The sequence below is a fragment of the Chrysoperla carnea genome, chromosome 4 (assembly GCF_905475395.1).
Source record: "Chrysoperla carnea chromosome 4, inChrCarn1.1, whole genome shotgun sequence".
Taxonomy (NCBI): Eukaryota; Metazoa; Arthropoda; class Insecta; order Neuroptera; family Chrysopidae; genus Chrysoperla; species Chrysoperla carnea.
In genome coordinates this window covers 21,663,110-21,680,016 of record NC_058340.1, presented here as the reverse complement: position 1 = coordinate 21,680,016, position 16,907 = coordinate 21,663,110, and the positions used below count along the sequence as shown (strand labels likewise).

At 28.9% G+C, this 16,907-nt stretch overlaps 1 protein-coding gene across 2 annotated transcripts in view; it reads left to right on the top strand.

The window, feature by feature from the left end:
* The window catches only part of LOC123297550 (probable serine/threonine-protein kinase DDB_G0282963), an 82,577-nt gene that overhangs the window by 44,659 nt on the left and 21,011 nt on the right, over positions 1-16,907 (top strand). For both annotated transcript variants that reach the window (XM_044879258.1, XM_044879257.1), the window contains exon 3: positions 8,521-10,024. In XM_044879258.1, the coding sequence (XP_044735193.1) occupies positions 8,521-10,024 (1,504 nt within the window). The remainder of the gene's footprint in view (positions 1-8,520; positions 10,025-16,907) is intronic.

Here is a 16,907-nt window from a genome sequence, read left to right as displayed (position 1 = left end):
TATTAAACCTAATCCTACAATTACAATTTTTGATTATTATAATTTAATCGGGATATGTTGCTTCATTTATTCGAAATAAACTTAAAACAGTCCCCCGTACTAAAAAAAGGAAGAGGTGTTATAAGTTTGACCGCTGGGTGTGTGAGCTGCCTGTCTGTGGCATCATTTGATTTTTTTTGGTTTTGTTTGAAAGGTATTTTAATAGAAAGTATTCTTAGTTATGTTTCAAATGCAAATTTAGGGTTCCATAACCGAAAAATTTGTCGGAGGTTTTTTAAATTTTGTAAATTTCACTTGTATAAACATTATTTTCGCCTTAGATCACCACGAAAATGAAATTGAGTTATCTCATCACATTGAATGCATTTTGTAGACAAAACTTTTTAACGATGCGGACCAACGTCGAACATTGTATTTCAAAGTTTATGATTAAGACCTAATTATGAATTTAGAGATCGTACTGTTTGAATATTTGAGTGCACTTTTCCAATGGTCTGGGAGACAGACAGACTGTAAAATTTGCCCACATCGAGCTAGAGATATCGATCTATCTGCTGCTTTTTACCAATACTCGATCGATATAGACCTAAAATGGGGTCTATGTCTTTTCAAAACTCATATCTCGTCTTCAATTAAAGGTAGTTTAATTGAATTTAGTGCGAAGTCTAAGTTGCATCCATTTCGCAATGCGTACTCCCCATATCTATTAAAGATTAATACAACCCTCTATAATATTGGTATTACGAAATCGAGTATTACTGAAAAACGGTAGATAAATCGAACAATTTTGACTGGTATTAAAATTTTGACGCAGCCTTCTTGTACTAGTTTTTCGCGTGCATTCACCTTGCCATTTTGATATTTGATTCTTATTTATTTATTTTCAGAAATACTGGAGTAAATCTAAGCAAAAAAAGGCTGTTATATGGATTAAAAGTTCGAGCAACGAAACTTTGGGGTTTTTCTTTTCACATCAAAATAAGTATTTTTTGAAATTTTTTACTTTCCCGGAGTGGTGCAACATGTTTAAAAAACAAAATGGCGTCAAAAATGAAATTTTTTTCAGAAATTTTATCATTTTTATTTTATATTCGCAAAAGGAGGCATCGGTGCATATCCAAATTTGGTAGGTTTGTAGTCCATGTTAAGAACTACTCCTCATAATTTTTTGGTGGGGTTTCGTCCCTTCCCCTCCCAGTTATATATATATGTATACATACATATGGTAAAACAGTTCATTTGACTATAACTTGAAAAATATTCGATTGATTTTAATGAAACTAATATCAATAGTAGGTTTTATTACTTACAACTTTCGGTTAAAATTTTAGCGAAATCCGTTAAATAGTTCGGCCAAAATTTTGAATTTAGGAAATTGTTTAAAATGGCTGCCATTTTATGCCATTTTGTCCTACGAGGTTAAATTTTTTTTTAAATTGTAGCATTTTTTATTATCTTTCGATTTTATAATAAGTGGCTTACCCGTAAAATGACTCCTTGATCCATATTTTTGCGAAAAACGGAAAATTTGGCACTTTCTGGAAATAATTGTTTGGGGGGTGTATGGACTGGCTTTGGGGGGTGTTTTTTGCTTTGGCATGAGAAAACTATTTTTAAAAGAGGTCTATATGGTTTAAAGCAAAATTTTTAAGTTTTAACCCCCGCGCTGTAAGGGGGAAGGGGTGTAGGAAATAAATGTGTCTTAAAAGATTTTAAAAAGAGGTCAAAATAGTTTAAAATGCTAAAGTAATAAAGTAAATTTTAGATGCTTTTATTAATATAGCACTTTTTACAACATCCACCCCTTCCCCTCCCGCTTTCATATTTTTTGCAAATTCAAAATTTTTATGACGTATAAAGAGGTTTTGGGGGTCGCTGATCTCGAACTTTTGGCCCAAATAAGTACAACCCCTAAAAATATTACAATTGTTCTTAATAATCTATTGCAAAATTCGAGATCAGCGACCCCAAAAACCCCTTTATACGTCATAATTATTTTGAATTAAAAAAAAAATATGAAAGCGGGAGGGGAAGGGGAGGATGTTGTAAAAAGTGCTATATTAATAAAAGCATCTAAAATTTTGGGTTACTTTAGCATTTTAAACTATTTTGACCTCTTTTTAAAATCTTTTAAGACACATTTATTTCATACACCCCTTCCCCCTTACAGCGCGGGGGTTAAAACTTAAAAATTTTGCTTTAAACCATATAGACCTCTTTTAAAAATAGTTTTTTCATGCCAAAGCAAAAAACACCCCCCAAAGCCAGTCCATACACCCCCCAAACAATTATTTCCAGAAAGTGCCAAATTTTCCGTTTTTCGCAAAAATATGGATCAAGGAGTCATTTTACGGGTAAGCCACTTATTATAAAATCGAAAGATAATAAAAAATGCTACAATTTAAAAAAAAATTTAACCTCGTAGGACAAAATGGCATAAAATGGCAGCCATTTTAAACAATTTCCTAAATTCAAAATTTTGGCCGAACTATTTAACGGATTTCGCTAAAATTTTAACCGAAAGTTGTAAGTAATAAAACCTACTATTGATATTAGTTTCATTAAAATCAATCGAATATTTTTCAAGTTATAGTCAAATGAACTGTTTTACCATATGAATGTATACATATATATATAACTGGGAGGGGAAGGGACGAAACCCCACCAAAAAATCATGAGGAGTAGTTCTTAACATGGACTACAAACCTACTAAATTTGGATATGCACCGATGCCTCCTTTTGCGAATATAAAATAAAAATGATAAAATTTCTGAAAAAAATTTCATTTTTGACGCCATTTTGTTTTTTAAACATGTTGCACCACTCCGGGAAAGTAAAAAATTTCAAAAAATACTTATTTTGATGTGAAAAGAAAAACCCCAAAGTTTCGTTGCTCGAACTTTTAATCCATACACAAGGCGTAATTTCACTCTACTAAAAATAAATTTTTTTTAAACGAATTAACTTATAAAGAATTCGACATATTTTATTTAATTAATTAGTCTTATTATAAATTTTGTAACGGAATATAATTATTTATTTTATAAATACATTTTTTAAATTAACATATTTATATGAAAGAAAATACAAATCCAACACATATGTGGAAATTGTTATAATTTTTATTTATATATATTTATTTATATTTATTATTCTATTGAATTGAATTATATTTACATGGAATAAATAGATAGGATTCTTAATATTATAACAAACATACCGAATTTAACCTTCTTATTTGCGTATAAGAAATTTCTTTTACTTTTTGTAAAATATATCAAGGCTATGAATGTTATTAATGTGTAACTAGAGTTGTGTTTTATTAGCCATTGTTATTTTATGTTAAATAAATATGAACAAATTGAAATATTTATAAATCTGTTCGGTGTCGTCATGTTTACTGTTAATTTTAATAATTTGTTTGTGTTACATGGGATATCTCATTATTAAAAAAATATTGCGTATATAAATCAAGAATCAAGATCAGTTTCGATACAGTTGTTTGTGTGAATAGAACCTGAATACCAATTGACATCTTATCGGTACAAATAAAATAAAGACATCTGTTGAAAACAACGTATCATGCAAATAATTAAACTATCTACCATGGCTTAAAAAGATTTAGATTCAAACAATGGGTTTATCATAGTGCGATTTGAGACGATTAACATATTATATTTCCTTTCCATTATTTACAAATTGTTATCGACAAATGGAAAATCAATTAAATAAAATAAAAATTTAACGAACTAGTGATTGTAATGGAAGGAATAAAAATAAAAAATTGAAAAAATCAACGAAGGTTTAAAAAAAACTAAGAAAATTGTTTTTTTATGAAAATGCCGCTGTCAATCAAAATCTTGATTGACATTTACTACTGGAAGCTGGCGCCAATCATTATAATCAATTCAAATAAATAAAAACCAGTTTTTGGGCTGATTTTAATGCAATAGTTGAAGTATTAGGTACAAAAAAAAAACTAAATATGTTTCTGATTTGAGCTTCGGGGTTTGAAAACATGATTTGTATACCTATATTTAATGCAACTGTTGACACTAGCCACCACTGCAAAACACTACACTTAATACAAATGTCTAAGGATGTATGAGCGTCAGAGCAATGTTGGATAATAGGCTGGATTTTTTTATATGAAATTGGACTAAGTCTAAATCAATTTTGAAAATTTTAGGAAGGGGGGGGTTGCTCAATTATTTAAATAAATGACTTCAAAAGTAGGTATATTTAACATTGGTATGATGGGAAAACGGTAGATGGACTTTATGTTTTCATAGATTTCTCCAAAACTAGTCAGTGGAAATTAAAATAAAAAATTGTTATTAAAACTTTCATAAATTATTGAAAACAAAAAACAACACGTTGTACTCGACTAATTAAGAATGTATGTAGTGGGGACACAAATTTTAAAAAATGTAAAATTTTTCGACATATGGAGTAATTTTCAAAATATCGAAAATTTAGAATTTAGTTTAATTATTAAGCTATCGATATTTCGAAAACCAAGACAGATATCGAAAAATTTTGTTCTTATTTTTCGTCTTCATTCATGAAGTTATACCCATCTTGTAAATCGTTAGAAATAGAACAAAAGTTTAAATATAAAACATCACTGTTTACCCGTGAGGGCGCCAATTAGGCGGAAATTTTATAATATGTACTATACTTGATTATCAGTTATGTATGTGTCACATGTTTGTATGTGTAATGTGATAAAGAAATCAACACTGACTATGCATGGTATTTCAACAATTAACTCAGTCAATTGTTTGTTTTCACTTGTTTATATCCTTTTTTCTCCTCAAACTATAGACGAATTTCGGGATAATTCACATTAAAATGCCAATAGTAGTGACACAAGGCTCGTATGACAAATTCCTAATTCTGTATCATTCTTTATATTAAGTCTGAAGTAAGTAGTGAATAACAGTGAAAAAGTAGCGATGTGGGTGAACTCTGCTATATGTATCTGTTTAACGAGGGTAAATTACATCATTATTAATAAATAAAATGAAAATAGTATAATTATAACAGATCTCAAAGCCTTAAATTGTTCAAATCCACATTCATAGAAACATACATCATTGCAAAATCAGTTTGAATCGAATGATTGCTCTAACTTTCATTACTTAATTAGTACATTTGGATTTGAATAATGTTTAGGTGGGTACCTAATAATAAAAACTAATCAATCAATGCCTATCAATTATTCTAATTCAAGGTAGTAATCAGACAATAGCAAACTGTATAAATACATATGAGTAAAATGTATGAACTATTTATAAATAAATTAGTTTTTTTTTTACTTTGATCATGTAAGTAAAACATAGTACAGCAGCAAGAGAGACCTTGCACGGGAACAATAACGCTTAGTTATACATTTGTTTTGAAGGACGTTTAATTATACGTTAGCGTTTACTATATTATGCATGGTTTATACATAAAAACCCTCTTGTGAATCACTTTATTTATTAGAAAAATCGCATCAAAATCCGTTGCGTAGTTTTAAAGATCCAAGCATACATAGAAATATAGGAACAGACAGCGTGAATCGACTTTGCTTTATACTATGTATTGATGTCTCCATAACAAAGAAAACTAGTACTAATTGCAAGAAAATCTCTTCTTAACTTGGTAGCGAGGTAGCATTTTCTTGGTCCAAAAAAATATTTAATTGTTACAGGTACTTTAATTTTTAAGCGGTCATATTTATAGCGATCATACTTCCTTAAATTAAGATAGTTGACTCAAGAAGTATTTATTTGTTATAAGATTTTATTTGTAAGAACATCAAAATCTTAGTAAGCCAAGTGCTTATATAAATCCAGGAATAGTATTACTGTTTACCAAAAAAGTCTTTGAAGACAAGATAGGAAAGAATAGAAGAGCTATGCGTATCGTGAAGGCTTAAAAGTTTAAAATGAGTTTGCTTTGTAATTGGAATATCTAACAATATTATTTAAAAATATTTCGTTACAGAACCAAGCAATTTAAGACAATCTCCCTTTAAAATCCACCAGAAAAAATACAAAAGATAAGCATTAGTCCATCAAAGTACCCGCAATTCAAAGCAATACCTTGCATGGCCGCCGTACTAATGCATATGTATTATTTATTTGAAAAGTGTTATTTTAAGTGACCTTGATATTATGAAATAACAACATTTTTCGAACAGTTATAAAACAGATTCTTATTTTTTTTTAAGTAGATTGATGAACGAAGACTATGATATTGTTGGGTAATGAATGATGTTGTTATAAAAATGTTATCTATAACAACATTGGATTGTAAAGAAGAAAAAAAAAGAGATTGTATATTTACTACATCATACCTTTAACACCAGCAAATTTACATAAGAGAAATATTTACATACTAAAAAGTATAGTTAACAAGAAGTAAATATTTCCAATATGAAATCCAGTGCCGTATTAAGACTAAGGTCCCTCAAGCCTAGGCTTAGGGTGACACCATGCAGAGGATGACAAAATATAGATTTTGGTTCCCCTTAAATGTTAAAAAAATGTTAAAAACACGATTTGTAACTAGCTGATCTAGAAAGTAGAAACTAATTTCTAGAAGTTCCAAAAAAAAAAGGGATTAATAAATAAATTATTTTAATGCAGAAAAGCGTGGGGTGCTAGATTTCAATTATTGTAAATATTACTACTAACAGATATTGGTAAAAGTAAGGCTATTACAAAATATCTTAAAAAGATATTTTGAAATGGCTATTTCTACAATGAATTGATTTTTTTCTTAATCATTGAAATGATTACAATAAAATGATTTTTTTTAACCAATAGAAATTATTTTCTACTTTTTAGTTCAGCTATGTGTTTTTTAGTTTTTTTAAAGTTTTTTTTTTTCTAGTTTTTTTTTTTTCTAATTTTAGTTCAGCTAGCTACCTACAAAAGCGTGTTTTTTAGTTTTTTTAAACAATTATTTATTAATATAATGGAGTGTTATATTCGCTTCCACCAGAATTATATGCATTATTTATATTGTAAAATCGTTAATCCTGATCAGGATAATCGGACAAACTTATTAAAATATTAAATTTTCATTGATCCTTGATAAGCGTGGGTGAACATAGACACATACCGCAAGCTTATAAAACCATGCTAAAAAATATCAAAGATACTTTGTTTATGACCAATTTCTATCACCTTGATCATTTTAGAGAAAACCTATCGTAATGATCTAAATGAATTACAAAACAGTCAAATCAAAGCTAATTTATCTATTAAATTACTTTTTTCCACTGAATGTAAAATAGCTTACCATATATGAAAAGTTTAGATTGAAAACTTTTTTATGAAATACAACTTTTTTTTTTAAATAATAATCTAAAAAATTTGATGTTAGTAGTACTTACTACTAGTCCAAATACGAAAACATTTAAAATACCAATTTAAAATATAATAACAAGATTATTTATAAAATAATTATAATTATAATTGAAATACTCATAAAAACCATAGTGAACAAGTTTCACGATTTTTTAATTATTCAAATCAACATCAAACTAGTTGTAATTGAATTAATGGAATTTGAAGATTATTATATAGGTTTAATTTCAACTGTTGCAAAACATGTGTAAACCATTTTATTGGAGATTAATAGATATATATTTATTAGCTTCAATTTTAATAAACGCAAAATAAAAACATATGAGGCGGTGCTTTTTAACTAAAAATGCAATCAATATCAAGTACAATTAATTCTTTTTTATACGAACTCTTTTAATGAATAGATTTTTTGACACGTGGTATAATAAAAATAAAGCTATTAATAAATACAACCGATATTTGGATTTCCACTTCAAACCCGCGTGGTAGCCCGGAAAATTGGGAGATAAATCAGAAGGCCGGTAAATAGAGAAATTAATCTACTTTTATCACCGAATCAGGATACTGGACGATATTTTTGATGTTTTATTAACCCAGTTTTTTCATAATTAAAAATTGAAATAAATATCCTTCAAAAAGTTGAAAAGTGAATCCTGAAGTCTCCTGGTCAAATCTGGAAGAGTGACAACCCTAACCGACAATTTTCTTTACTATCCGCTTTAATCACACTGATTTAGGTATTCAAATATACAAATTCAAATATTATTTACGCAGTTTTATTGAAAAGAAGCATTGACAATCTCTTTTTCATTAATAAAACCGCAAAATTGATAAAAAAATCTTTAAAACAGCAAAATATCCAATAAACAGGAAAAAATGCAGAAAAATAATGCTAGTACTTTGTTAATAGATTTGGCCAAATTTATGTTCATCGAACTCACAATTCTAAGAATCGTGGGATTTCATATTTTATTTTGATTTTTCCTTCAATTGTGTAATTTCAAGTATTGTATATGTCTCATATTTTTGTCACCTGATCCCACAAAATATTTACACAACAAATTTATTAATTTATTAGCTAGGATGTTTTAAGGCTCCGTAATATTACTACATCGAATGCCGACAAATTTCTAATAGAATTTTTCTTTGTTTCCAGAATCAACAAGAAACCAGTTCACCATATCATACAAGAAACAACGGAGGTTTATCACAATCAATGAGATACACAGAGACATGGTTATATGGGGTACCACCCTCACCCACACAAACCGGCTTAATTTTACCATATCCACCGGCTCAACCATTGGTTGTATTATGTGCCTGTGGTGGTACAACAAAACAACGTAGCTCAAACAAAAAATCCCCATCAATATGTAAAAAATGTAAGGGTACAAAACTACCGCTCCCTTCAGCTAATAGCCCATCGACAGCTAATGATCACCATGGCACGGTACGTGGAAATCAATCAATACGTGGTCAAATTAGTGGAACTGTTCGAGGTTTATCACAAAATTTATTAAATAATCGTCATAAATATCATACTGTAAGAGAAACTAGCAGTAAAAATGGTATCAAAAAAATCCGCCCAAGTATATTTGACTTGGATGAGTTGGATAACTCTGATCCGTATGATTTAATGCGACGATCACGATTAACATTAACTGAATTACAGCGTACACGTACAAAGAGTATATCACCGTTACGTAAATACGACACGGTGCGCGGACGACGTAGTCCGTCACCCCAACAAAAACATCGAAGTCGTAGTGCAAACCGTAATGCAAATGATTGGTTAATAGAAGAACAACCACCGTTAATCCCGGCAGCACCGACTAATCGTCGTTCAATATTAGAATGTAACGTAAATCCATATGAGTTAATGGGAAAAAATAATTGTTTACATGATTCAGTTGAAGATATTCCAAAGAAATTCTCAAATTATTATGAGGATATTGAAATAAATAATGTTCAAAGTACGGTCAATAAAGAACGTAAAATTCTAGCACCTACGAAAGAACTACCAAAACCTGTAAAAATTAATGAAACAAAAGAATTACCGTCAAGGCCGCCACGAAAAAAACCAATTGAGGAAATACCAAAAAAATTTAATCAAAATAGATTTAAATCTATATTGAAGAAAACATCAACATTTAATACAGATAGCTCCGATTCATCCGAGCGTATACCTTCCCCAATTGTTCAACAACATTCTTCCACATCCCAAACCCAATTTTATTTACCAAATCCAGCTATTCAACAACAGCAAACGAATGATTTAAATAATTTATTAAACAATATACCTAGGAAAAAAGTACAATTTTTAGTTGAAAAATCAAACAGTAATGAAAGTATTGAATTAATTGTTGAAACACAACAAACGAATAATGACGAACAAGTGGAGAATGAAGAAAATGTAAATAATAACAATAAAAATGATGAAACAATCGATGAAAACATTAATGGTATGCAAGATAATGTTCAAGAAGATGATGTTAATGAAGAAACAAATGATTCTTGTAATAATATTCTTGCTGTGGCTACTACTAATACGATAGGAAATGATGACCTAGTAAATGAAATTATTAATGATAGTAACGAGGAATCACAGATGAAAGAGTTATCTTCACGGGATTTATTGGTAAAGGATGTAAATAATGAAGGTATGTATTAAAACAATTTTTTTTGTTTTTATTTTGTTTCCGAAGATTTATTGTTTATTGAAAATATTTCTTTAACTGTTGAAGTATTACTAACAAAACGCAAATTTAAATTTACACCAGATCCTCCATAAACATTCATATGCCCTTTTTTTTTTATAAAATGCAATGTACAGGGAAAAAATCCACAAGCAGGGAAAAATACCCTAAATATTCGTAAGATAAATAAATATATGATATAAATTGTGACTTACAGGTAGTAGATATATTAGAATATATACACTATCCGTTATTCCAGGTAAATTTTAGTGAATGGGTTCCTTCATCGAAATGTTCGATGTAAGATTTAAAAACGATTTGTCATTGTTTTGTATAATACTAGCTGTAACTAGTTTTACAGCTTTACTGGACAATAGCCCCACTTTCACCCACTCCCCCGAAATCCTCTTGCGTAGGACCTAAAATTCTATAATGTACATGTCATGCACTTTTATTTGTTAGCCTACTTTGATTTATTTAAAAAATATTCTATTATTTACCCCCATTGTCTAACTCAACCTTCCCACTCCCGAAGGTTAACAGCTAAAAACAATCTTTGAAGTTGGTCGTGTTATCAAACAATATTTGAGCGTAATCGATGCACAACCTTTTAAGTTTTTTAAGTATTATAATACATTATACATAAAATCCTTCCGCTTGAATCACTCTATCTCTTAGAAAAAAACCGCATCAAAATCCGTTGCGTAGTTTTAAAGATCTAAGTATACATAGAGATTAGGGGCAGACAGACAGATTCAAGCGACTTTATTTTATACTATGTATTGATTCTGTAGGTATATTTTTATATTTCTGGAGTTAATAAGTCCTACGGCTTGGGTTGTCAATTGTGTCGAACTTTTTCGGAAACTTTCCGAAATCCAGATCATTTTATCTTATTCTACATACACAGGACGTTTTAACAATTAGCCCATTCACTTGCTTGAGTGGTAAAATATTTAAAAAAAATTAATTTTAAATATAAATTCTGAACAGTTCCAAATTTTCTTGCAAAATTAAAGAAATTTACTTTTCGGGGAATGGAGCCTCAACATAAAAGTTTTCCTAAACTTTGAAAAAAAGTTGACTTTAAATAAGAAACTGACTTTAAAAATTAAATTTTTCCAGAAATTGACACTTTTCCAAAATTTTAAAGTAGGGTTCTAATTTTTAGTTAATTTTCAAACCACCCGCCTCCATGATTTTATACCGCCAAATTCACACACAAATACTACTTACAGCATAAATACTAACCTTAATACCAGCTGACTAAAAACAGGCGGGAAACTGCTTCCTTATATTTTTACTTATCTCTTCCTTAATCTCTCTACCGTAACTCCACTTTCCGTAACGTTGCTTAACCCCTAGCACTATAGTATATTGAAATAGGGTATCTTCAAAGTAACTTACAATTTTAAAATCCAAAATGGCCCAGGATAAGGAAGCTACATGCCTGCAAATATTGAAATAAAGTAAATAAATGAGAATTTTGATCCCTGGTTCTTCACCCTTCCCCACATACAAACATATAGGTGTATAAGAAATGAAAAATTAAATTAAATAGCGTCTCAAATTACTTAACGCTAGACAATTAAATTGCATTATGTGTTGTTATTCTTAGACAAGGGATCAATGGTTATGTTTTTAAGGAATTCTTGTGTTTACAAAATATAATATAAATATTTTATAATTATATGTGAAAGTTGTTGATTTTTATTAAAATTGTATAAATAAATAAATAAATAAAATAAAACCTTTTAATTCATCAGTCATGTCCGTTAATTACTTTACACAAAGAGTAATAATAATACCTAAGTATTTTTATTATTATTATTTTTTAAATTAAATGGTAAAAGAAAAACATTAGTATTTACTTAAAATCTTCAAACTTTAGAGAACCTATACTTACGTATAAATTTGTTTATAAAACAATTATTGTAGGTACACATTTGTATATCTTTATTTATGTCTTCAATTAAACTATTTTACATAAAAATACAGTGTGTTTACTGTGTCAACAAAAAATACCGTTATAAATCAAAGGACTCCGCACTATTAGATAGAAAAAACTTTTTCGAAACCACCTTAAAATATCCTATATCACGGTATCACGGGCACAAAAATTTTCATCAAAGCAACGGATATATTATTGTTTTAGTATATGACTATGAAAAAGGTCTTTCTGTGAAACTTTTTCAAAACTCCCCCAAAATATTCGTCAGATTGTTCTGATCAAAAACTCTCACGGCCACAAACCTTTTAAACGAGTAGTTTTCGAGCTACCTGCGATCAAAGCTACACGTATATCATATTAATAGTACCTATATGACTAGAAAAATGATGACTAAAAAAATGGCTTCTTTTCAAACCACCTCCAAAATGTTCTTCAAATCGTTCTGACCAAAAACTACCCGGAAACTACCCGGTAAAAAATTTTGTGGCCGTGAGAGCATTTGATGAGAACAATCCGAAGAATATTTTGGGGGCGGTTTGAAAAAGGTTCACAGAAAGCCATTTTTCTAGTCATATATCAAGAAATTGGAGAACAAACGTAGAAAGACACAATCACCTCCATTTAATGCATCTAATGGAAATTTAATATCATTAAACGAACTACCGAACAAGCGGCATTCGCAAAATACCAAACAGGAAAGTAGCTAATTCCGAATTACCACATTGAGTGTTGAGGCAATTGTAATCTTTGATAGTAGAAACGCATGGAAATTTTACATTTTAATGAGATTATATCATTATATCATTAAACAATGTCGTCCTATTAGCTTAGTTGGTTAAGGCGTAACCAATTCCGTACGCGGTATGCTTAGGGTAGCGGGTTCGGTTCCCGCCGTCGCAACACAATTAATTATGGGCTGGTGTAGTGCATGGTATATGCATGAAGAAGGTGCACTCAGCCTCTGAAATTGAGGTGCTGATAAATGAAATTATCAGCGGAAAGGTGGTAAAACACATATATGGTATCACAATGGGCTCTATAGCCTAAGTGTGTCCTTCGTGGACAGCCAATATGACCTATAATTAAACCGTACCTAAAACTGCGAAAATAGTTTATAGTCTTCTATCAGACAATCAATTTCGTTCAATTAACCCCAAATTATTAATTTTGAAAATTTAAATTGTATTATTAGTAGCATACAATATTTCCTTTAAACAAAATATTCGCTCCTTCTTAAAGATTTAGTGCTTATTTTTACCTATCGAATTTTAAATAAAACATCGTATATAACTTAAAATATAATTATAATTAATAACGAAAAATAAAATAATTTTTTTTCTTCATTTAATTTATTTAAAATAAATACTTACTTATTTAAAAACTATATACTTACTAAAATTTATAAAAAATAATTGATATTTTTAATTGTATTTAATTACTATGAAAAAAGGTCAACCTAAATTTTAAGAAAATACAGTGTTTTATTTTTTTATGATTAAAAATAATTTTAAGTAAAAATTCATGTATTTTTTTGATGTACGGTATGGCATTAATGTAAATTGATTTCTAAAAACAAAAACTTTACAAACGTAACACTTATTTAACATTAATTTATGGTACAGGAAATACGTTGTATTTACTTACAAAAATTACTTTCCATAGTATCTTATCTTCAATAATAAATTTTGATTGTTTATGAGACTTTTCCATCAAAATCCTTGAAATTATGCAAAAATTTATATCTTTTATTAAATAATGCTTCCGTTTTTATTAAGTATTGGTCTTTTCAATTGATTTCTCATGATTTTACATTGAAATTGGTGTAATAAGAGGGGATCGGGCAAAATTTTTCAGATGAAGAATTCTCACATCACGAATAGAAAAGTGAAGTTGGTTTTTGAAAATCTTTACTAGTATGCGAAATATGAACTTTTAAAATTCCTAATTAAACAAAGAGGAAAATACCCACTCATGACGTCATATGTGGGTATTGCCATAGAGATTACATATAAAACTGTCTTTTGGTAAAAGGAGATAAGCAATCTTTGAATGTAATCTTTGATTATTTATAACTTCTTCGTTTTTAATCAATTTTAATATCACTTTCATGTAATCACGTCTATCAGCATCAAGATTATCCCCCTATTATTTAGGAAAAATTTTACTTATAGAAAAAATCATCAAAATCTAAATATGATGTCAAGTCTGTTAACTTGTGTGTTTGGATATTAGATAGTACTGTTTCACTTCCAAATAATAAATCGAATTAGACGAAATTCGTTCGAAATTTAAACTTCGATGTAATATTACAGTAATACATAATCTTTGCGACAAAAACCTAAACAAACGGCGTAGGTAAATGTAATTCTTAAGACATGTTTTGACTTTCCTAATATTTTCTTGTTAACGACTAATATTTCCTAGTAATTTTAATAGTAAAATCATGAATCATACCTAGCTTTTGAACCAAGGAGGAAGGAAAAAACAAAAATTTTTGATATTGAGGAGGGCAAATCAGAAATTTTTTGACTTATAAATTTCATAAATACAAGAGTATTTTGGCATACACACATATCTAGATCACACATCAATCATTGAAAATCTAGTTCTAGGGAGGATAGCTGCCCTGAACTACCCATGTCCGCAATACATTTTAAAGACTTAGTTTAGCCCAATTAAACGATTATCAGTTTTGATAAAAACCTTTTTTGCTTCCCCTGAAAATAACAATCTTGATTTCTTAAAGAAAATTCATTGTGTGCGCCAAATTAAGTGATTGCACTCGAATCCATTTGCGCTCGACAAGTAAATTTATATAAAAACCATGCAAGAAGAAAGAACTAGTCCCAAAATTTTCAATAGTAAAAAAAATATGTAAGAATCGTGCGAATTCTTCGATTCTTGTTCGATCTTATAAATCCACCGTCATTAACTTAACATTTTGAACATAAATTTAATAATTCACATTTAACATGGAAACGGAAGCTCTGTACGTGATGAAAATATATTTTGAATACATTAATTTCTTATGATTAGAGAAACCCCCAGAAACAACTAATATTTCATAATTAACCGGGCTACAAAATGTATTATTAAAATCAATTTCATAAGCTCAATTATTCTTACTGAATTTTTTAATAAAATATACATAAATTAGGAAAAGTTAATTATCCTTAGGCAAATCTTTATTTACCTGTATTAGTCATCAAATTGTCACCAATAGTCGGGTAAGATCGGAATATACACATATCGTTAGATCTGAATCATGCGTTCGTATCATGTGCCTTCAAAGCAATAAATTGAACAACCATGGACATTTTTATAGATAAAAATTGTTGATTTCTTTAAAAAAAAAAAAAACCAAACTGGTTTCAATTAATTTATGATAATTGCAAATAATTATTAATCTCAAAATAGTTATTTGCATATACTAATTATAAATTCTTGTAAATATTATTATTTAAACAAAGTGTTTAATGACTATTTTAGGCACTCGTTAATTTTATCGTAAATCTAATTCTTCAATTTTTTTTATTAATGTTTGATTATATAATGTATAATTGTTTCATGTAGTCGGCTGTGTTACAACCACACAAAGAGATAAAATATTCCGTAAATTCATGTCGGAGTCTTGAATTTATCTTACCTGAAACCAAAGAACAAATTGAATTCATATTAAAGTAATTATCCAATATAATTTCTCAAAAAACGAAAAATAAAATTTTTTAAGTGCTCTTTATTATCAATACCCATTTTTATTATTTTTAACAATTTTTAACCCCCGAATAAAAAAAAAGGGATGTTATAAGTTTGAGCGCTATGTGTGTGTGTCTGTGTGTTTGTCTGTCTGTGGCATCGTAGAGCCTAAACGGATGAACCGTTTTTAATTTTTTTTGGTTTCATTTGAAAGGTAATTTAACGGAGAGTAAGCTATATAAAATTGGCGATGATCTTCATAATTTATTCAGTTTGGCAAAGGCATGACATATAATTTTGTACTAATGAGTACTAATTGAAACATCACGATATGCTAAAAAAACTAACTAAATCAGCGAGTTGAAACTAGAGATTGATGCAGAGTATGAATAGAAAACTACGTATGGGATCGCATTGTTCTCATCTCAACGAATAATTCGCATTCATTTTAGATCCGGAATCATTAATCCAAACAAGATTTAAACCATAATATTATAAAAATTTATATTTATATATTTAAAACTTTAAACTAACCAATTATATCTGATTTGATTAATACCTATTTATAAATATTAAAACTGAAGAGAAGTCTGGAAGACCTTGAACTTTACTGATGATTGAATATTAGTAAATTAATTAAAACGATTTTATATAAGGTCTCATAAAATGTACATGTTTTGATTTTGAGATATAAATATAATGAGTATAAAATAATAATAAAAAGGAAAAGATTAATGTTTTTTGAAAAGTGGAAAATTTTATTCAATCTATGATTTTTTATTCAATTAAAAATCGATTAGCTATAGAATATTTGTAATATAATATTCAATGATTTTATTACCATGCTGATTGATGAGTATCAAATTATGCGTAATCATCTCTCGTACCTATATTATTCTATTTTTCTTCCATTTTTGGTACATAAAAACATTCTGATAAGTCACACGCTAAATAAATCATACACAAAAAAGTTCTCGATAATGCATGTACATGGGTAACGTTTCTCTCTTATAGAGATACGCAGCAATAACAAGTCACAGCAAGTATGAATGTAGTAAAAATGTAATATGATAAAATTATGTGCATAATATGCACAACATATTATGCATATATATACTGTCTGCTTATAAAGGCATAGATAAGTAGCATTTTCACTTACGGAGGTCCATGAGGGAAAAACGATTCTCTCTTACAGAGGTT